General features: G+C 45.6%; 7 protein-coding genes across 7 annotated transcripts; all 7 read left to right on the top strand.

Annotated features, from left to right (window-relative positions):
• Positions 1–768: 768 nt before the first annotated feature.
• On the top strand, positions 769–7,980 carry TbgDal_IX6600 (PRP8 protein homologue; the record flags this gene model as incomplete). The annotated part of the gene is made up of 1 exon (XM_011778548.1): positions 769–7,980. The coding sequence occupies one exon, from the start codon at positions 769–771 to the stop codon at positions 7,978–7,980; it is 7,212 nt and encodes a 2,403-aa protein (XP_011776850.1).
• A 154-nt stretch (positions 7,981–8,134) lies between these two features.
• Positions 8,135–9,331, top strand: TbgDal_IX6590 (protein kinase A catalytic subunit; the record flags this gene model as incomplete). The annotated part of the gene is made up of 1 exon (XM_011778547.1): positions 8,135–9,331. The coding sequence occupies one exon, from the start codon at positions 8,135–8,137 to the stop codon at positions 9,329–9,331; it is 1,197 nt and encodes a 398-aa protein (XP_011776849.1).
• Positions 9,332–9,922: 591 nt separating this feature from the next.
• TbgDal_IX6580 (hypothetical protein, unlikely) lies at positions 9,923–10,321 on the top strand (the record flags this gene model as incomplete). The annotated part of the gene is made up of 1 exon (XM_011778546.1): positions 9,923–10,321. One exon carries the CDS (start codon positions 9,923–9,925, stop codon positions 10,319–10,321), a length of 399 nt encoding a protein of 132 aa, XP_011776848.1.
• Positions 10,322–13,249: 2,928 nt separating this feature from the next.
• TbgDal_IX6570 (zinc finger protein, predicted) lies at positions 13,250–15,235 on the top strand (the record flags this gene model as incomplete). The annotated part of the gene is made up of 1 exon (XM_011778545.1): positions 13,250–15,235. One exon carries the CDS (start codon positions 13,250–13,252, stop codon positions 15,233–15,235), a length of 1,986 nt encoding a protein of 661 aa, XP_011776847.1.
• Positions 15,236–15,342: 107 nt separating this feature from the next.
• TbgDal_IX6560 (conserved hypothetical protein, unlikely) lies at positions 15,343–15,765 on the top strand (the record flags this gene model as incomplete). The annotated part of the gene is made up of 1 exon (XM_011778544.1): positions 15,343–15,765. The coding sequence occupies one exon, from the start codon at positions 15,343–15,345 to the stop codon at positions 15,763–15,765; it is 423 nt and encodes a 140-aa protein (XP_011776846.1).
• An 869-nt stretch (positions 15,766–16,634) lies between these two features.
• On the top strand, positions 16,635–18,272 carry TbgDal_IX6550 (hypothetical protein, conserved; the record flags this gene model as incomplete). Its single annotated transcript, XM_011778543.1, has 1 exon — positions 16,635–18,272. The coding sequence occupies one exon, from the start codon at positions 16,635–16,637 to the stop codon at positions 18,270–18,272; it is 1,638 nt and encodes a 545-aa protein (XP_011776845.1).
• Positions 18,273–20,324: 2,052 nt separating this feature from the next.
• TbgDal_IX6540 (hypothetical protein, unlikely) lies at positions 20,325–20,762 on the top strand (the record flags this gene model as incomplete). Its single annotated transcript, XM_011778542.1, has 1 exon — positions 20,325–20,762. One exon carries the CDS (start codon positions 20,325–20,327, stop codon positions 20,760–20,762), a length of 438 nt encoding a protein of 145 aa, XP_011776844.1.
• Positions 20,763–21,363: the final 601 nt, after the last annotated feature.

Raw genomic sequence — 21,363 nt, 5'->3', positions numbered from 1 at the left:
TGTAATATTCTACCCTCTGTCTTAGGAAGAAAAGAAATGTTTGACGTGAAGTTGAGGCAGTGCTGAAGGGTGTGTGTGGTCCCTCGTAACTATCTGAAACGGCACGTGGCCTCTGCGAGGCCTTTGCATCCGGAACCCTATATGGGACTTGAGTGTTACTGATGCATCTTCCCGATAGGATATTTGGAGTTGTGTGTCTGCCTCTGGAATCTATTAATTCTTTGTTGGAGATGTTCCCTTTGCGCCCTTCCTAGTATGGCTTAGCTTCTCTCCATTCCGCAAGGCATGTTGGTAGTCTGTCTTCCTGGTTAGTTATTTTAAATCTAGAGGGTTCTTAAAAAAAAAAAAAGTAGATGTAGTGCAGCAACGTCTGCGTGATCAAACCTCTCCCCATTTCTGAGGGTTTTTTTTAGTGTATATGCGTTTGCTAACACTGTTTCGATGTCTAAAATGGTTTTACATGTGTAGAGGTTCAGAACTCTCCCTCGAGGAGTAACGTGGAGTGTTGCAACTCCGTGCTGAGGTCACCATATTGTCTTAGATCGTCGAAGAAGAAATTCCCGGACTTTTAACCATGGTGTGTGCACGTTTAAATATATCCGTGCTTCTGTTTGCCTATTCTGTTCACACTTCTGTCCAACGTTTTGTTCGTAAAGGTAAAACACATAAGGGTAGTTTTTGGCGTTGTTTAGGTTTCGGCGCAGAAATCTACTGAGGGCACGGCAAACGCGGTTCCCTGGGCCTGGGTAGGCCATAGAGTGGTGCAGAATGAAGTCTGGTGGTGGAATTTCCCTGACGGAGGATGGCTTTGAGCATCAGTATAACGGTGAGGGAGTCACTGAGAAGTGGTCATCCGGTCACCGTAGGCAGATTGCGGAGTGGCGAAACCTCAACACAAAACGGTATGGGTACCGTGCGACATACCAGGAAGCCGTTGCTCAAAAGGATGAAGTACCCCCGGAGTACTTGCGTAAACTGGTGAAGGATAACGGTGATTTAAGTGGTAAACGCTTCAATGCCGAGCGGAAGCTGTGTGTCGCTTTGCTGAGGTACATGCCTCTGGCATTGTACAAACTGCTAGAAAACATGCCAATGCCGTGGGAAGAGGCTCGATACGTCAACGTCGTGTATCACATGAGAGGTGTGCTTACGCTTGTTGAGGACACGCCAACGGCACCCGAGCCACTCTACCTAGCTCAGTGGGGCTCGATATGGACTAAAATGCGTTCACACAAAGTTGAACTGCAGCAGGAATGTGGTACTTTTCGTCGGGTGATAAGCAAAGGCAACGAGAATGAACCTCCAATAGACTTCAGTGACTACATTATGGACAGGGAGCCGCCACCGGCATTGTACGACGATCTGGACGAGGAAGATGCTGCGGCGGTGCTGGACTGGTTCTACGACCCCTTTCCACGGCTTGTCCACCCAAACCAAATTCGCGGGTCCCGGCGTCCCAATGGTTACTATTTTACCATCGATGTGATAGAAACCCTGTTCCGGAACGCTATTCCCATTCTTCCCAATTTGGACGACCGGAATTATTATTATCTGTGGGACTTGAAGTCATTTTACGCGGCAAAGGCGATGCATATAGCGATTCCTAGGGCACCCAAATTTGAGGCACCCTCGACGATACAAGAAGAAGAAGGTGAATGGACAGAATTTAACGATCTTCGGCGTGTTATCCACCGGGATGATCCTCGGAAACCGCGCTTCACTATGCTTACTGAGCGGCAAATCGCATTCCCTTTTTTGTATAGTGATGTGGTGGATGGAGTAACTGTTGCACCCTATCGCTACCCAGCGCAGATACGTGTGGAGAATGAGGACCCTGCCGTTCCGTGCTTCTCCTGGAATCCTTCCCTCAATCCTATTAAGGCAATACAAAAGAGGCATTCAGATCCTGTGGGGTCATCCTCGGTAGCCTTATGCTCAGCCGCGTTGCGAAAGTCCCAGTGGCTCGGGGATGAAGAACCCGAGGACGGGTGCCAACCCATGAGTCTGATGGAAAACTTCTCCCCCTTTTTCCAGGAGCTTCCGTTGGAGAATGTTGACACGAAGTCTGCCATGTTGCTGGCGTTTGCACCTGGCCCGTTTAACGAATTCGAAGGTGGTATGAAGCGTCGCGTGGACATTCCTGTGGCGGAACACTGGTGCCGGGATCCCCCATCCCTACTTACAAATGATACGCGGGATAAAATTTTAAGGAGCTATACACAACTGTTGAAGCACCATGTTGCCAAAAACCTCAGGCGGGACCGACAGAAGGAGCGACCTAAAGAAGAAGGTGGTAACCAAGATGAGGGGGGACAACCGGTTCGACGTTTGGACGAGTTAGCAAATTTGGATTTCTTTCACAAAACCAAAATTGATTGGCTGGAAGCTGGTCTCCAGGTTATGCGGCAAGGCCACAACATGTTGGTGCAGCTTATTAATGTTAAAAGCCTCCCGTATGTTCACATAAACTACAACTTTGAGGCAAAACCAACGCGGACACTGACGACTAAAGAGATTAAAAAAAGCCGCTTAGGGCCTGCGTTTCACCTCATCCGTGAGCTTCTGGGTTTTATGAAACAACTTATTGACATGCATACTATGTACCGACTGGGGAAAAATGATTCTATTCAACTCGCCGATGCAATTCAGTACCTTTTTTCACATTTGGGTCGTCTCACAGGCGTGTACAGGTATAAACTTCGGGCAATGAGGCAAATCAAGAGATCGCGGGACTTAAAACACGTTCTGTACAGCAAGTTTAACGTCGGTGAGGTGCTTCGAGGCCCGGGATGTGGGTTCTGGGCGCCATCATGGAGGGTGTGGGTTTTTTTTCTTCGTGGAATGACACCTCTGCTGCAAAGGTATCTTGGGAACCTAACTGATCGCGTACTCCGGGGTCGTGAGGCTAAGGGAAAACATGATGGGAAGCGCATCACCCGCCAACGCGTGGAGACAGATAAGGATGTGAATATAAAGGAGGCGTTCCGGCGGGAGCTGCGGGAGATGCTCCCACCAGACGTGCGAACGGAAGTAATCCGTACAATGGATCAACACATGAATGAAGCCTTCCGTCACTGGCGTGCCGGGCTCCGCTGGTCGGTACCAGGACTGGCAAAGCCTCTTACGGATTTGGTGAACAAATACGTGAAACTCCGGGCAGAAGAATACGTTCGCGTCACACAGTATCAACGGAAGCGGATAAATGAAGGTGACACAGTGGATAAGCAGGCTTTCATGAAGAACCTTGGGCGCCTTACGCGTTTGAAGCTCATGGACGAGCAGAATCGCCAACGGTCCTACATGGAGGGAACGGACACGGATATTATAACCCCTGAGCAAGCGACGGAGATTTATCGCATGATGGCTAACTGGCTTAGCGACCGCGGCTTCAAGAAAATCAGCTTCCCTAAAGCGTCGAGACCTGCTGAACTACGCCTTCTGGAGCTCGCGCTGAATCGTCTTCGTGACCAACACAATATCGCAAACCGTCTTACTCAGGCACAGCGGGAGGAACAAGCCCGAATTGAGGAGGCATTTAATTCGCCCCATGAAACACTTTCGAAGATAGTGGACTACCTTGCCCGCGTTCGCAGGTTTAAGAACGTCGAGGTGGAGTACATGGATACTTTTTCGAGTCTGTACCCCATCTATAACGTTGTTCCCTCCGAGAAGCTCGTGGACTCCTTTCTGGACCAGTACCTGTGGTACGAAGCTATGGACCAGCAGCGGCTGTTTCCTAATTGGGTGAAGCCATCTGATGTGGAACCGGTGCCTATTCTCGTCTACAAATGGTGTCAAGGTATCAACGACAGCCCTGGTATTTGGGATTTTGATCGGGATGAGTCTGTCGTGCTGTTACACGCAAAATTGGAGGATGATTTTTACGGAAACATTGATTGGAACCTGTTCCGGCCTCTACTGGAGCTTATAATGGATAAGTCATTGGCGGAATACATCGTCAGTCGCCATGATGTTGTAGTGGAGTTTAAGGATATGGGTTATCATTGTCGCAAGGGGATGTTACGAGGTTTTATGTTTTCATCGTTTCTGGCTCAGTATTGGGGTCTTGTCATTGACGTGCTTTTACTCGGTACACAAAGAAGCCAAGAAATTGCTGGACCGGCGAGGCGCCCCAATCCGTTTATGTCGTGGATGCGAGATCCCTTACTCGCCACATCTCACCCTATTCGTGGATACTGTCGTTACAAGAATGAAGTATATGTGCTGTTAAAATACACCAAGGTTGAAGCTGATGATGTGCGACACCGGTACCTGGAAGAAACTAAAAGTGACCCCCAGAAGCGTGCCGCAAACGCTTCCGTTTATGGTTTCAAGAACTTCAAGCAGTGGCCGCGGGACGCTCGGATGCGTCTCTTCCTTAATGATGTGAATCTCGCACGAGCAGTTATATGGGAGTTCCGTGGCCGGCTACCACCGGGCATTGCAGATATTAATGAATCTAATGCTCTAGCAAGCGTCTATTCAAAAGACAATCCGAATTTGTTGTTTGATATGGGAGGGTTCTCTGTACGCATTCTGCCCGTGGTCCGTACCGAAGATGAGGTGCTAGAGAACGAATCCACGTGGAACCTACAGAATACTACGACGAGAGATGTCACGGCGCGTGCTTTCCTTCAGGTATCTCCAGATGATGTCAATAACATACGTAACAAGGCGCGACGGGCCATAATGATGGTTGGAAGTTCAACGTTTCAAAGCATTGCGGCGAAGTGGAATGCACTCGTCACAGAAATTGTTCCATACTACCGTGAGGCTATACTGGGAACAGACTCCCTTCAACAGGTCCTAGCTCGCGCTGAACATCGAATGCAATCGAGAATTATGATGGCTCTTAACTCCCGAGCAAAGGCTCGCTTCCCACCGGTCATATTTTACGCACCTACTGACCTCGGTGGACTTGGTATGTTATCTGTGGGCCATTCGCTGATTCCTGCACGTGACCTCGTCTACTCCAAGTCAACAAGTACGGGTGTGCAATTCTTCTATTCAGGACTTACAAACGCCGACAACATTCCTATTCCCAATATTTTGCAGTACTATACCCCGTGGGAAACGGAGGTACGGGAGAGCGTTAAGGCGTGGACAGAGTTCAACATGCGGGATCGTGAAGCCAAAGCTGCCGGAACGCGGCTCTCAATTGACGATATAGAACATATCATCAACAAAGGCGTCCCGCGAATTCGGGTTTTGTTTTCGCGTCACGCAAAGCTTTTCCAGTTTGACAAAGGATTTCGGTGTCGTATGGAGTTCCAACGTTACCTTGCAGGGAAGTACTTGAAGAATTGGTGGTTCCACCAAGAGCACGATGGCAACATTTGTGGGGGTGTACTGGAGAGGTACCGTGTCGACACAAACATCGCACTTGGTGGTGTGGAGGCCATTCTTGAGCATAGTCTATTTAGGGGGACGGGTTTCCCATCCTGGGAGGGTATTGAGTTTAACCGCGCTGGAGGTTTTGAAAACTCCAAAAAGGATAGCAAGTTGGCCAAACAGCAGCGTGCCGGTTTGGCAAATGTTCCTAACAGGCGCTTTGCGCTGTGGTGGTGTCCGACAATCAATAGGTCGGACGTCCAAGCCGGGTTTGAGACGAAAATTGATACCACCGGAGTGTTTATGTGCGGCAAGCTTGAAACGATTAAGAAGTCGCTCATTAAGATTTTCAGCGGTTCCCTATGGGAAAAGTGTCATGGGGCAGTAGTGAATGACATCGCAAGCAAGTTGAAGGACATGATGGTGGAATTAGATGCGGCATCCGTCACATTGCAGCAGCAGCACCCGCAAAAATCTTACACGTACACAAGTTCTGCACCCGACATTGTCATGGCGTCAACGTCACGCTGGCCTGTTACATCGAAGCCGACGGTTCTTTCTGACGAAACTGGTGACGAATATAGGGCTCACACGACAAGCAAGTACTGGATTGACGTCCAACTGCGTTGGGGTAATTACGACAGTCACAATATCGCGGAGTATACAAGAAGTAGATTTTACGAATATTCTTCTGCCAAAATGTATCCTTTCCCTGCTGGTATTGTCGTGGCCATCGATTTAGCCTACAACTGTCATTCAGCATTCGGTTATTGGGTACCTCGACTCAAACCGCTGATGATGAAACTTATGACAGCCATTATACGACACAATATAGCACTCAATACTCTGCGTGAGCGTATGAAGCGCGACCTTCAGCTTTTTAGCTCGGCCCCAACGGAGGCCGGGTTGTCGGTGACAAACATTGCGGAGTTATTCTCGGAAGGAATGCGCACTTGGATCGTTGATGACAGCGCTACATATGTCACAAGTGAACAACCAACTGCTGAGGGTGGCAGGAAGTTTAGGTCTGAAAATGGTGCCGTACTTATTTTTGAACCGGCAACAGGGAACCTGAAACTCAGCATTGTTCACAAAAGTGTTTTTGCTGGTCAGAAGCGGCGCACAAAGCTTGCTCGTGAGAAGGCAGCAGAGGAGATTGCCTCCTGGCTACGCAGTGTGCCCGCGAGTCAGCGACCCGGGAAACTCATTGTGACTCGAAGTCGTTTCCGACAAACTCTCCACAATATGCTTATACTGGATTACCCAAACATAATTATTGGACAGAGTGATCTAAACCTTGCGGTCCCAATGGTCCTGCGGCACAGTCGCTTGGCCGATCTGCGCATTTCGGCCACGGAAAGTAAGGGGTGGGAATTCTGCCTTTATGATGATTGGCTGCGGCAGTTTCAACCTGCAACATGCTTTAATTTACTAAATCTCATACTGCGTGGATACCACGTGAATCTCAGTCGCACGCGTCAGACGCTCGAGCCAGACCTTCATGTAGAAGTCCACCACTCACATTTTTGGCCCACCTACACTCGGGAGGAGTGGGAGGCTGTGTCTGTGCGTCTGCAGGAGATGATAATTGCCGACGCGGCCCGTCGGATGAATGTCAGTCCGAACCAGTTCACCGAGATGGAAAAAAAGGACATTCTTCTTGGCAAGAAGATGACCACGGTTGAGATTCAAGAGGAAGAGATGAAGGAGTTGGAGGAGATGAAGCGCACTAAGTTGGTGCAAGAACACACAATTGATGTGGTAACGAAGTCGGGCGAAACAGCTAAAAAGAGGGTCAAAGCGGCATTCGACTTCGGTAATTCGACATCCGCGAGCAACTGGCGGGCACGCTCACTTGCTAATGCTACTGTGTTCGGTGAAGGTACCACTGTTGAGATTGATCACTCTGGTGTGACGGGAAGCAGCGACCAACTTATATTTCCTCAGGAGCTGTTGAAAATTTTGTTTCCGTGCTTTGATGTTCAAGCCCAGTTCTGTGCGTACCTTTTTGGGCAGACTCTTCCTGATTCCCCCAATGTTAAGGAGGTGTTGTGCATTATGGTGCCCCCTCAAAAGAGTTCTGCTGTTGAGTACACGACACCGTCATGTATTCCTCATGACCACCCCACCTTGACCGAGAATCATCTTTCCCTTCTTGGTGTCCTTCGTTGCAGTGGCGGGGAACCTTCAATTCACTCCAGAGATGTTGCCATCCACGGCAGACTACTGGCGTGCAATGAGGGGCTGCAAACGGAGGGACTCACAACAGTTGTCGTCGGGGTTTCGCAGGATGGGATTGGTATCCGCTGTTACACTACCACGCGTGAGGGAATATCGTGGGCTCTCGAAGAATATTCCCATGCACTTCAACGCGAGCCCACGGAAGTGCCACCGTTGCATGTAATTCCGGCTCGTGTGACACTGTCGACGGAGCTTCAGGGCTTTTTTCTTGTGCCAACAGACAATGGATGGAATCATACCTTCAGAGGGGCAGCGTGGCGTGAAGACACGACGTTTGATGTGCGTGTGGACACTCCACAATTTTTCTTTTTTGCAACACACCGTCCAGACCACTTTCTGAATTTTGCCCGATTAACGGAAGAAGAAGCAACAATTGATATGGCAGATCTTGAGAACCTGATGGCGTAGTCATCAACTGCAGTCCTCCAACTGTTTGTCTGCGGGGATGGGAAGGCGGATGTGTTGCGCAGCATCATTTTTTCTTTAATGGAGTTAAAAACCAAACAAAAATTATGGTACCGTTGTCTGTTAAGTGTTTGTGAACCTAAGCACAATTATCGTTATGCATTTGATAACGAAGAAACGACCCACCAGGCTGGGAGTTAAAAACGTCAGTGGCAGACCATCACTTTGCCTGGGTCTCACTTGCTTCTCGGGAATATTAATTGACTTCTCTTTTTCGTTTCTCTTTGCCTTTTTTTTTTGTATAATTAAGGTAATAACAAGGTGGGTAAAAGCAACTAGCCGCGCAAATATGACGACAACTCCCACTGGTGATGGCCAACTGTTTACCAAGCCTGACACATCGGGATGGAAGCTGAGTGACTTTGAAATGGGTGACACGCTAGGGACCGGCTCGTTTGGTCGCGTGCGCATTGCAAAACTGAAGAGCAGGGGGGAGTATTATGCAATAAAATGTCTAAAGAAGCGTGAGATACTAAAGATGAAGCAGGTACAACACCTGAACCAAGAGAAGCAAATTCTAATGGAGTTGTCACACCCCTTCATTGTGAACATGATGTGTTCCTTCCAGGATGAGAACCGCGTCTACTTTGTTCTAGAATTTGTGGTAGGTGGTGAGGTATTTACTCACCTTCGTTCCGCAGGCCGTTTCCCGAATGACGTAGCGAAGTTCTATCATGCGGAGCTTGTGTTGGCTTTTGAATATTTACACTCGAAGGACATTATCTACCGTGACTTGAAACCTGAGAATCTGCTACTTGATGGGAAGGGACACGTCAAGGTGACTGATTTTGGTTTTGCTAAGAAGGTGACGGATCGTACCTATACGTTATGTGGGACACCTGAGTATCTTGCACCTGAGGTAATTCAGAGCAAAGGACATGGGAAGGCTGTGGATTGGTGGACGATGGGTGTTTTGCTGTATGAATTCATAGCTGGCCATCCTCCCTTTTTTGATGAAACCCCAATTCGGACGTATGAAAAGATTCTTGCGGGCCGGCTTAAATTCCCCAATTGGTTTGATGAGCGTGCGCGGGATCTCGTAAAGGGTTTATTGCAAACGGATCACACGAAACGGTTGGGCACGCTGAAGGATGGCGTAGCTGATGTGAAGAATCACCCATTCTTTCGTGGTGCGAATTGGGAGAAACTCTATGGACGTCATTATAACGCCCCCATTGCCGTAAAAGTGAAGAGCCCCGGCGACACAAGTAACTTTGAGTCGTATCCCGAGAGTGGAGATAAGGGTTCTCCTCCACTAACCCCTTCACAACAATTGGAGTTCCGTGGTTTTTAGAGGTGCATTGCACAACCGTATGCTCCGGTACCGTTGTTGCAATCGCATGTTAAAACGCGTGAGTAGAAGGTAATAAGCACACACGCATAAATTCGTGAAATAGTTAGGGGAGTGTGGATGAACCTTTAGTTAAATATTTTACTATGGTTGTGTTTGGGATCCTATTCTCTCTAGGCGACGGTGAAGTATTCTACTATTATGTTTTACATTCTTCTATCCTCCCTCCCTTTCTTGGTTTTCACTGCTTTCTGTCATTCTTTCCTTTTCCTTTTTCACGTTAATACCTTTTTTTTTCGCTTTAGATGATAATTTGTTACTCCTCCCGAACGTTGCGGTGGGTTTTTTGATTTGTTTTTCTTCTGTTGCCACGATCGTGCTGTGGCGACAGCCTTCCTTTCTTCTCTTTTAACACTTGTTTTCTATTCGGTTCTTCATTTTTGCTTTTTTTTTCTTAAAAAAAAATGTATTTCCACACCCTTAAATTTGTCATGTCATTTTTTTTTCCCCCCGGTTTGTTTTATTTATTTATGCTTCCCGGGAGAAAGGGATAAAAAGAGAGAAAAGAGGAAGAGAGAGAGAGAAGGGGGTGGGATGGGGCTGAATAATGACGTATGGGAAAGGAAGAAGGGAGTGGAGGAGAAGGAAAGAGGGACAAGAGAAGAGAGAGAAGAGAGAGAGGGAGGGGAGGGGAGGGGATGGGGAAATCAATGCGTGAGAGTGAAAGACTTGAGGAAAGGAAGAAGGGAGTGGGGGAGAAGGAAGGAGGTTGTGTTTTCTAATGGTGGAATTTTCCTTCTCCATGTTGTAACCTCAAACCTTTTCCTTTCCCATCGTTACATCGTCGATCTTTTTTTTTTCTTTTCTCTTTATGTTTACCCTTTTGTTGATGTTGTTGTAATTGTTGTTGTTGTTGTTGTTCCTTTAAGTGTGCACACGGGTCTCTATGTTTGTTTGTTTGCTTTGTTTTTGGGAGGAGAAAGGAAAGAATGAAAGGAGTGAAGACATGTGGAGGTGTGGAGAAAAGAAATGCTGCCGCCGGTATTGTTGAGAAAGTGACTCGGGTGTGGTATCAAGTGGAGGGAATGAGTAATAAAGCAGAAGCGATAAGAAAATAATAAATGGAAAAAGAGAGATGACACCCCATGAGTAAAAATGCGAGTGCCGTTTCAATGTCGCTTCTTTTTTTTTTGTGTGTGTGTGTATGGGTATTTTTTATGTATGGTTGGAGGCGCGCCTCCGTGCGAAATGCGGCTGCTTCTCCACCCACCTCTTACTATTGTGATTGCAGGAGGTGAAGTGTGAGTGGGAGTGGGGGGGGAAAAAAAGAAGAAGAAAGGTAATGTTGCTCCATTCCACCACATCTTCCATGTTTTTTTTCTTTTCGCCTATTTTCTGCACCTCTCTTTGCTTTCGTTTACTATCCGTGTCTTTTTCACTGACTCTACCGTTTTGTTTTGTTTTTTCCCTTGTGTGGGTTATTTGATAGATGCTGAAAAGGTTGAAGGGGAGTGATTTTTTTTTTTGTTATTGTTTAATTGCGCACTGCTGAGTTGTCCGACCGCGTGAACGCGCAACGAAGTGGGGAAAAGGAGAAAAAATGTTTTTTTGTTGTTTTATCCCTTCTGTCTGAAATCCCCCTATTTTTGTTTTAGAAGAATATGATGATTAGAATCGTAAAATAAAAGAAGGAAAAGGGAAGAAGAGGAAAAGCGTTTGAACACCATTTGAACATTTAAGAGAGAAAAAACTGAAGAAGACGACAGGGATACATAAATTAGGATAAAAGAGAAAATGGACAAAAGGAGAGGTTCAAAAAAAAAAAAAAGTAATAATAATGAAAGGAAGTAACAGGTGCAGGGAGTTGAGATGTTTGCTGCGGCTGAGAGAAGGTATTACAGCTGGATGTTTCCAAGTATGTGTGTCTGTGTGTGTACAAATTAAATATATAAATATATAAATAAACATATGTATGTGTCTGTCTGATTGTTTGTTAGCCTGAAAAGAGAGAGAGAGGAAGGCACGCACTGTGACGTGCTTGTTTGCTTGTTATTGTTATTGTTACTGTTGTTTTCTTTTTTTCTCGCGTGTACGTGGTAAGCTTTGTTATACTCGCGGCATGATGTAAGTCCTATTCCACATATACACACATTAAAAAAAGAAAAGAAAAATAAATAAAAAGATGACAAAAGAGGGGCACAGAGGCGAAGATAAGCCGAATATGTGACTGAGGGCAGCTGTAATTATTAATGTTTTCGTCGTTCCCCATGTTATCCCGGATATGTGAAGTGCAAAAAGGGGGAAGGGGGCGGTAGGGGAAAGGGAAAGGGGAAAAACGAAGAGAAAAAGAAAAAAAAAAGGAAGACGTGAGGAGAAGGAAGAGGGAAAAATGTGTATGTGTGGTGAGGTTACGGTGAAGGGAATGGAAGGGTGACGGAAAGATAACGACACCGGGAGTAAATGCGGGTTAATGGGAAAAGGGAGAAAAAGAAAAGTGTTTTTTTTTTTTTACAAGAAGAGAAGGAAAAAGAAGGAAGCAAAAGTTGTTTATGAATGGACTATTCGTGAAGTATACGCCCTATGTCTCTTCTTGTGCACGGTGCGTCAAGGAAGTGTATGAAATGACTCGTCACCAAACGAGACAAAAGTGTTTAGAGCGTGAGGTTATTTGGGGTTTTAGCTGACTTCACTGCGTCGTACCACTATTTTTTTTTCTTTTCTTTTCTTTTCTTTTTTGTTTTGGTTTCGTCGATATTTTTCCAGCACCTCTTCCATTTACTCTTTTTTTCCCCCCTCTCCGCCACCCCGCTGCAAGGTTGAGCTATTTAACATCGTAGTGAATGACTCGACACAAAATGTGTAGGAGTTGCACCAAATGATACCCTCACGTATGCATGCCGGCCCACCTCTCTCTTTCCCTTTATTATGGAGAAGAAAGGAAGGAACTAATAAAAAAAAGGGGGAGAAAAGAAAGAAAAAATCGTTTATATTTATGTATGTGTTTGTGTGTGTATGTATATATACCGTTTAAACCAAAACCAAAACCAAAACCAAACAAGACAACAAAAAGGTTTAAAGGAAAGAAAAAGATAACTCCAGAGGATCTGCTCACTGATCCCAAGTGTGGGCCGTAGCCTTTGGAAATAACTTGTACACGTCTCCATTCTCTTTATCTTCTGTTTCCTTTTATTTTTCGTTTTGTTTATATACTATTACTCCTTTTTTTCTTCTAATGATAATTCTTTTGCTGATCGTTTATTACCGCTTGGAATGTGACATGTTTTTGAGGAGCTTGACGCAAGGTGCTCGACATGTCACAAATCACTCTACCATCCCTTCTATTTTCTGCCTGTGTTGTCCCGCTTTCGTTGGCGGGTAGAGCTGTGGGAGATGCGGCTGCGCAGCGCATGAAACTTTAAAAAGCGCCTTTGGTGGTTTCGCGATGTGTGCAGGGGACAAACATTCGTTTTCTTTTCTTCCGACATTTGTCCTTACCTCCTCTGTGTGCATCTTTTTTCTTTCTGTATGCAATTGCACACGTACGCACATCGATGCGTATATATTTGTTTATATGTATATACATATATTTACACACATATATACACGTATATTATTATCTGTTGCTTTCATGATTTCTTCTGGGGGAAGGGTATATTAGCGTTGCTAAGAGCCAGTTTGTGCTCCTCTAGCTTTAATATCATATAGGACTTGAAAGCGAAAAAAAAAAGGGTAGGTGGAGAACAAACAAAAAAACAAAAATAGGAGTGGAAGAAGACATTTCGTAGCAGGTGGAGGGAAAGGAGGCGGTGCCGCAGTGCATTAGTGTTAATAGCTCTGCTACCAACACCTGGGGGTACTATATTTTCTTTTTGTTTTTCTTTTCGAGTCTGAGGCGTTTCTGTGTGTTTTTGGAGCATCGTCATGGTGATCCGACCTGCAACCAGAAAACGTGCCGACTCCGAAACTGACAATGGAGACAACTCTCTGCGGAAGCGAAGCCGTGTGTATTTGTCACCCACACCCAGTAATGAATGCGTGGTGGGTTTCCTCACTGGCGGTGAAAGCACTGCGGGAACCAGTGCAACAACTTCAAGCAGGCATAGTGAATGTGCCGATGAAGGCAGTACTCTCAGTAGTTATAACGGTAGTGAGGCCAGCGCTGTTGCTGAAGGCTTCAGTGATGGTGACTGCGGCGACGACAGCTCGCAATGTGGTGGAGGTTTTAGTGGTGAGGTGTGGTTACGTCTTAAGAGGGCAGTGGTTGGCAAACCGCTTAGTATGCGCGTGTTTCAGCGTGAATTCAAGTCGGGTGACATATACAAATACTATCGGAGAAATGAGCTAAATAAACTAATGGCCGCACTGAGGGATATTTTGGAGGAGCATGGGGAATTGAGGCTTGCGGCGACGGTAGACAACAAAAGCCGAATGAAGGATTTGGCGGTTCAGGGAGCTTCAGCATTAAACTGTTTCTTTGCTTCGCGGAAAGATGCTGGAGGTGGTGCTACACAAGTGAAAGATGCTCACTCCGCAACTACACCACCACCACCACCACCGACAGTTACACCGCTTAAGCACAATGAGTCATCGGGTGCGAAGGCGTCAACCAGTTTCCCCCCTTCCACATCTAATAATAACGCAGCTCCAGTAAGACATCGCTTGAAATACCAACTACCACGTGGGGTGGGGAATGCAGCTGTTGAAATCTTGTCTCTGCCGCTTGACGACAACCTTCCCGTTGAAGCCATAAACGAAGTCAGTTCCCCTTTCCACCGTGTGCTACACGTAGTAATGAAAACGCAGCTGTGTTTTGGTAGCGCCAATCACTCTTTTGAAGTTCCTCAGCAGTATTTGGAGGGAGTTGCGTCAAGACGGCTTCGTCTGCACGTGGTACCCTTCCGGTCGCCATTTATTCCCATGTCGTGGCCGGTAATAAAGGAAATTGCGGTAACAGTGAACGGCCAAGCGGTCATGACAATGTGGAGGCGGCGGTGGCCCGAGCGGCGGAAGGAAGTAACCAAAACCCTTCTTCCTTTGGATATAACACAATTTTTGAATAGAAATTGCCACACTCAGGAGCTTGGATTTGTTGTGACCTCAAAGGAGTACGTTAGTCAGGTGGCATTGTTGGTAGTTCAGTTGGTACCACAAGATGAGGTGATGAATAGTATCGTTACGCCGTTATGCAACCCGCAGAATATGCGCGATGCTAGTTTGTACGCCATGTACCGTAGCGTGTTAGAGGACGAGGAAATGTCAAAAGATGAGATGGTAGTGGACAACCCCGTCATCACAACGAAGTGTCCCATTTCTCAAGCACGCATTAGCATTCCAATCCGTGGTGCCCATTGTGCTCACCTTCAATGCTTTGACTGTCGCTCCTTTCTTCAGGGTTGTCACAGTGGATGTTACTGGAACTGCCCACTTTGTGACTCACCGCTTGCACCCCGTGACATCCGCGTTGACACCGTGTTGCTGCGGTGCTTGCAACAAGCAGGTGAGAAATGCCCCGCGTACCTTCAACTTGTCAGGAACGACAGGGAGGCAAAAGCTGCAGTTCACACGGCAAGCACAGCGGAAACGGATGAAGACTATGTTCCATTTCGGTGGGTACCTAAGAAGAGTGTTAGTGGTGTTGTAGATGTCGTTCTTGACGATGACGACGAGAGCAGCAATGATGTAAATAAACCACTCAAGCCTGTAGTTGCATGTGGCGGGTCCAGCGATTCCTTTTTTGGTTTGGCGGAACTTGGCGCCGACTCGTCCGATGACGGGGAGGCGTTTGTTGTTTACAGGCGAGGGAGGGTGGGGGGTAACGTTGGAGACTATGGAAGTAGGGCGTCGGAGGATGGTGATGTTGGCAGAGGTTTGCGGTTGGGGACGGCGGATCATCCCATTGTGTTGTAATGTGGTGTGGTTGTAGTTGTGGTTGCGGTTGTGCAGGGACGGTAATGGCGATGAAGTGAAAGAAGAGAATGGAGTGAATCACTGGATATGCGGCAAAGTATATAGAAATGAAATTTAACATACCCTTTCTATCTATCTATCTTTCATTTCTCTATTGCGCTTCTTGTTTATTTACTGAATCTTTTCTCCTTTCCAACCTGGAGGAGGCTGCTCCAGTATCGTGTTTCCGGGAACGCTTCTCTCTCCCGCTTAGGCAGCGAGTTGCACGTGAGGCACATCGTTCTGTTGCTTTTCTCCCTTTTCTCCCCCTTTTTACTACCGCGTTAAATACGCGCCTTGCGGCCGTGCCGCGGCCCGTCTCTTTTCAAGAGTTACCGCGAGTGCAGTGCCGATTATTGGGTATTAACTGTTACCATGCGACCCGTGTGTGGTGGTGCGGTCGTAAAAAAAGAGGATGTCAAAAGGAAACCTTGCGCGTAATAAAACATACACTGGTGCGCGTCTGTGCGTTTGCGGTACCAGCGGAGTAATCAATAAGTATGTGGTCGGGTGTGTCATCTGGGCGCCAATACTGTTACTACTATTGTCGCAATTTTTTTCCCCCTTCCTGATATGTTTCCATTTGTATATACACTGTCACCCTACATTTCTTTTTCTTTTTTTTTTTCGTTTCCACCATTTTGTTGCTGTTCGTACCCCATCTTTACATTCATATTTGCACTTTCATCTTTCATTTTCTTTCTTCATTAACTTGTTCTTTGTATTTATGTGTGTTCTTACTGGACTCAGTTCCTCAACGCAAACGTTTTTTTAAAAGTATACCGCCAAGCGATTGTCTGATCGCCTAACTGAACGAAACTTACTTTGACCCGAACTTTCCACGAAAAGAAGGAAAGATAATTTTCGCTCTCCTGTTAAATCATTATTTTTACTGTTAAAAAGATAGAAACAAAGAGAAAAGGAAAAAAAAAGTTAAATTGAAAGAGAAAAAAGAAATTAAGCAAAAAAAATAATACAACAACAACAACAAAAAAAACAACAATCAATCACCGACAAAAAGGTGAAATATTAAAAAAAAATCAGGTGAGGGGGAATTTTTGTGAAAGAAGAAAAAAAAAGTAGGATCAGCGGCGACCCACACGACAGGATCAGGGACGTCCTCTGGGTTGATTATTTATCTTTTGCGGGTGAAAGGAATAAGAAGAACCTATTTCTGTTACTAATAATATCAGTGTGATAAACCCAGAGAAGTGGTATAACATTGTATCTGAATAGCGATATAGGGGAACGGGTTTAGGCAAACAAAAAGGAAAAAGAATTTCCCCTCCAAAAAAGGAAAAAAAAGAAAAAAGAAATTAACAGAGAACTAACTAGTGATCGAATCAAGGTAGGATTAACAATGAGAACTACAATTCGATACACTCGCCCTGAACTTCTCTCGCTTGCACCGAGACCAGAAGAATTCACCTTGAGCGAGGAGGTACTACAGAAATTCAGCATAATCGAAACGGAGTGCCCCGTGCAGTCCTCTTCGCCGGATGGAACCCGCCACGACGCCACCGGTCAAAAGTCATCCGACTCGAAAAATGGAGCGCTTGGGCCAGCATCGAAGCGGGCAACAAACAGCGAACGCTTTGCTCCCCCATCCCGTTCTTGGAGGGGAAGCAGGGATCAGGAAGCATTCGAAGAGGGGTACAAGTATGAGTTGGAGCGGAATGCCATTAAGAAGCAGGCACTGCAGGAAACCATGGAGAGGGAGAAGCAAAGGAGTGACGCTGCAGCCTCTTCAAAGGATGAGGGCAAAAACGACACCAACAAATGGGGTCCCTCTTCCCCCTCCAGAACTGAAGTAAAGGCAGAGGTTGACGATGAGATAGAACGGTTGATGGTTAGCATAGCACCAGGTGGTGAGGGGGGGAAGAAAGTAGCCAAGTCACGCTTCTTCTCTGGGGCAAACTCTGGTTTCCAGGATACAAACCCTACCTCTGCTCCTCTGGTGCAGGCAATATCAGAACCCCTGACAAGTGCCTCTTTGAATCAGGTCAAAGACCCATGGGCCTTGCCGTCCATGGTCCCAGCGAGCGGTAACGTTGTGTGGAACAACGTGGAAGCTTCGAAGCCCACCGGCGTTGATGTGGCGCATGAACGTAAGAATCCTTCCGCCAATGTAGGTATGAATTCACTTTTGACCGGTAGTCTGTCCTTAGGTGTTCCGTCGACAGCACCGACCCAGCATGCGGGCGCGGTGCCAACACAGCCATCGATGCAACCAGCAGTTTTGCACTCGGTACCCGCAGCGCCTTCGGTGGAAGCGGGTGCTGCTACGAGTGCCCGTGCGCCAGCTACACAACCCACCGAGACATCGGCGTCAAACCAACCCCGCACGTGGAACGCTCACGATTTGGAGCAGAGACTCATTAGCGAGCAGAAGGTGAGCAGGCAACCGGAGGTGGAAAGTAAACCTATTGAGGCAACAGCCCTGGAGCAGCAGTTACTCATGCAGGTGAAGCAAAGTTTGGGTCGCCCACAGACTCAGCCGCAGGCAGCGGTAATGTCTCAAATGCCAGGAAGTGCTGTACCCGTCACAGGGGCCCCACCGTTACTTTCGGTTTCCGGCCATATGACGCCGCCACAAATGTCGACAACCCAACTACCTGCACATGTCCCACAGCAACAACGGCCGCAGCAACAGCCTGTCCAAATGCCGTGGGGGGTTCCCGTTCAGAAGGTTGCACCACAACAAATGCAAAAACTGGTGCAAGCTCCACCGCAGCCGCAGCACCGTCAAACTGGTGTCCCTCAACCCGTTCCAATAATTGTGAGTGGCGCTCAAGGAGCACCGTATTACGCGCAGCCGGCCATGCCCGGCCATTATGTTGCAGGTTTTGTGCCTAGTCAGGCTCAGCAACCGATGATGTTTTACCGGCCCGCGGATGGTACGGCACCATACACTGTGGGTGCCACAGGTTTTCCTCCCGGCACACAAGTGCTTTTCGCACAACAGCAGCAGGCGAAGCAGCCCAACCAGCGCCGCTAGTTTGCAAAATGGAGAGATGGAGAAAACTTTGAGATTCTATGGCAAATCGGTGGCTGTGGGTTTGAACCATTCAACAGGTAAATCCTGTCAATGAAGGGGTCTGTTGCACACAGGTTTGCGTGCACACGTATGCTTTGGTGGCTGGGTCTTTATAACTCGCTATTTAAAGGTGAGTTTTTGATTTTTTTTGTAACTTGAGGGAGTAGCGGCCTCATGTTCGTTTTAAATATTTTCTGTCAGCGCTATCGTTAATAATGAGGAGCTGCTTGTTTCATGTGATAACACCGTAGTCGCTCATTCAAGTTTAAAACAGGAGATGTGGGGAGAGGGACGTGGTGTGTGGGGAAGGATGAGGAAGAGAAAGCAAAAAAGAGAAAAAGAAAGCAACTACCCATTTATAACTGTATCTACCTTTATAGAGTTATACAATAAAAAAAAAATACGCGTGGGATTCAACTTTTTTTTTTTTGCGAGAAAAATTGCGGTGAGGGGAGCAGGACGAACGATTCGTTTATGCAACGAGTTACTTTTTCTTTTTCACGTATGCCTCTTTTAGTTTGTTTCAGATCTGATTTCGTTGCTGCTGCACTGCGGGGTATTTTACTAGCAGTTCGTTCTTTTCCCCTCCTTTTTTTTTAAAAAAAAGAAATCTCTCTCATTCCTTCACTACTTTCTCCCCTTTTCCATGCGCGATGGTCGCTGTTGAGTGATACCAATGGGAGATACATAAATGTACAAGTTGGCGTTACTCGGATAGAACGTTGTGCTGCTCTTCTTTTACCTTTTACCTTTCTGTCTGTTCTTTCTTTCTTTTTGTTTGTTTGTTTGTTTGTTTGTTTTTTCTCCTTCCAATTCTACTTTTATTATTGTTTTTCTTTTCATCGCCTTGGCGGAATGATGTTGAGGCGTGTGTACGGGCGTTTATTGTTGGTAGCATGAACACAGACACGGTTACTAAATAGTGCTGGCGGATACATATCAATATTTATATTTACATATGCGTTTATTTATTTACTTGTATTTATTTATATATCTGTCAGTTTGCTGCGTGAAGGATGGCGCGGGATGTTGCCAATGTGGACGATGGGCTCCTAACAAATGCTTTCAAATGCTAAAGAATTTATAAATATCAAGAGACAGATACGTGACAGATACATAAATAAAGAAGCATTAAGCATCAGGAATAAAAAAAAAAAGGAAGAAAGAGAGTTTTTAAGGAAGAAAAAAAAAATAGCTGAGCTAAAAGAAAAAAGACAAAAGACTGAAAGAACGTAATATTGTGATCCCGCAGAAAATTATACGTTTTTTGTACGTTTCTTTTTTTTTTTTTCATTATGTTTCACATCCCCTTCGTCCAAACTGTTATTTCAATTTTGGGGCGCATGTGTGTGTGTGTGTGTGTGAACAGAAACCTAAGGATCGGAAGGTGGAGATGTGATTGCCTCCATATTAATGACTTCTTTTTCACCGCAGTGTTTCTTTTTTTTTTTTAAAAAAAAATCTATCTTTTCATCTTTTCTTCTATTAGTCAAACAAACTGAAGCAGCAGAGGTTGCGATGCTGTCCGCCACGACAATGAGTAGTCATCGCTACATTCGCACCCCGCGCTGATAGCATTTGCATCCATCAAAGTTTCTTTTTCTTTTTTATACGCGTTGCGGGTCTTCTTCTCTATTGATTTCAGTTTTGTTTGTTTGTTTGTTTGTTTTTTTAAAAAATTCTCTTTCGTCTCTCCGTCTTCAGTTTTTTCCTCTTCTTTTTTATCCCTCTTTTCTTTTTCTTTTTTTAAATCTTCTCTTATCTTCGCTCTCCATGTTGTTACAATATTACTTCTTCTTTTTTTTCTTCTATTTTATTTGATTGTTTTCCCCGCCTTTGTTTTTAATTTCTTTTTCTTCCATTCTCCCCCTTTTCCTGAAGGCGGCTCCGAAGGCAATTGTGAGGCATGCTGCTATTTGAACATATATTAATTAATTTATATATTTGTGCGCGTGTGATGCATTTACTTCATTCATTTTCTTGGCGCTGCTCATTCAACTGCAACTGTTCATTATGACTTTCTTTTTCTTTTTCATGTGCATTTGCACCGGCCGGCATTTAGAAGGGGTTGGGAGCCTTCTCTCTCTCTCTTTTTTCTCTCTCTTTTTTTTTCTTTCTTTTTGTTACTGCTTTTCCATTGGTCTTAGCTTTCTTAATTTTTTTTTTCATTTTACTTTTTCTCACTCTATTTCCCCTACCCTCCTTCCCAACTATTCACTTCATGCCTTCGTACTTCTCCTTAAGGGATATATGAGGAGGCGGTTACTTTTTTTTTTGTTTTGTTCCATTTGTTGTGTTTTGTGTAACTTTGCGACCGCGGTAAAGCGGAGGAAAGGCGTGCGTGCGGTAGGGAATTTTTTTGTTTTTTTTGTTTTTGTTTTTCTCTCCGTTGAGAGAATTGATTTCAGTTGGGGCGATATCCAAAGTGAAAAAGGTAGTAAAGGAGGGTAAAACGCCGAATTAATCGATGTGATGAGTCAACATCTTCTTCTTTTTCTTTTTTCTTCTGGGGAGAGGGAGGGGGAGCCAAAAAACAACAGCAAAAAAAGAAACACACACACACACACACACACACACACAGGAAAAAAAAAAAAGAAAGAGAAACGGGAAAAACAAAAAAGAAAAAAAAACGCACACGCAAACACACGCAAAAGGGGGTGAGGCACTCGGGGCGCTGGTCTTGCCTTTTTTTTGTATTTTTTTTTTTTTGAGTGTTTTGTTGTTGGTGTCGAGTTGATTCTGTGTTTGTGCGTAGTGGGGAGTTTACAAAGGGACAGAGGATGTTGGGGCTGCAAACTAAACAGAGTGGCTTAAAGTGCCACAACAATTTATGTTCTTCCTTCCCCTTCCTTTCCCTTCCCTTTCCTTCTTCCTAATTCAATCCAGCACAATGTAAAGGAAAATTAAAAAAAATAAAAGAAAAGGGAATAGGACTAACAAGAAACAAGAAGGAAGGAATGAAAGGGAGGGTTTCCCCTTCTTGCTTCCGTTTTACTTCTTTTTACCGGGTATCCCTATATTTATGAACTCAACGGCGGTGGGTTAAATAAAA

This window comes from Trypanosoma brucei, chromosome 9 (assembly GCF_000210295.1).
Source record: "Trypanosoma brucei gambiense DAL972 chromosome 9, complete sequence".
NCBI lineage: Eukaryota > Euglenozoa > Kinetoplastea > Trypanosomatida > Trypanosomatidae > Trypanosoma > Trypanosoma brucei.
The sequence above is the reverse complement of the archived record's forward strand: the minus strand, read 5'-3'. Positions and strand labels throughout refer to the sequence as shown.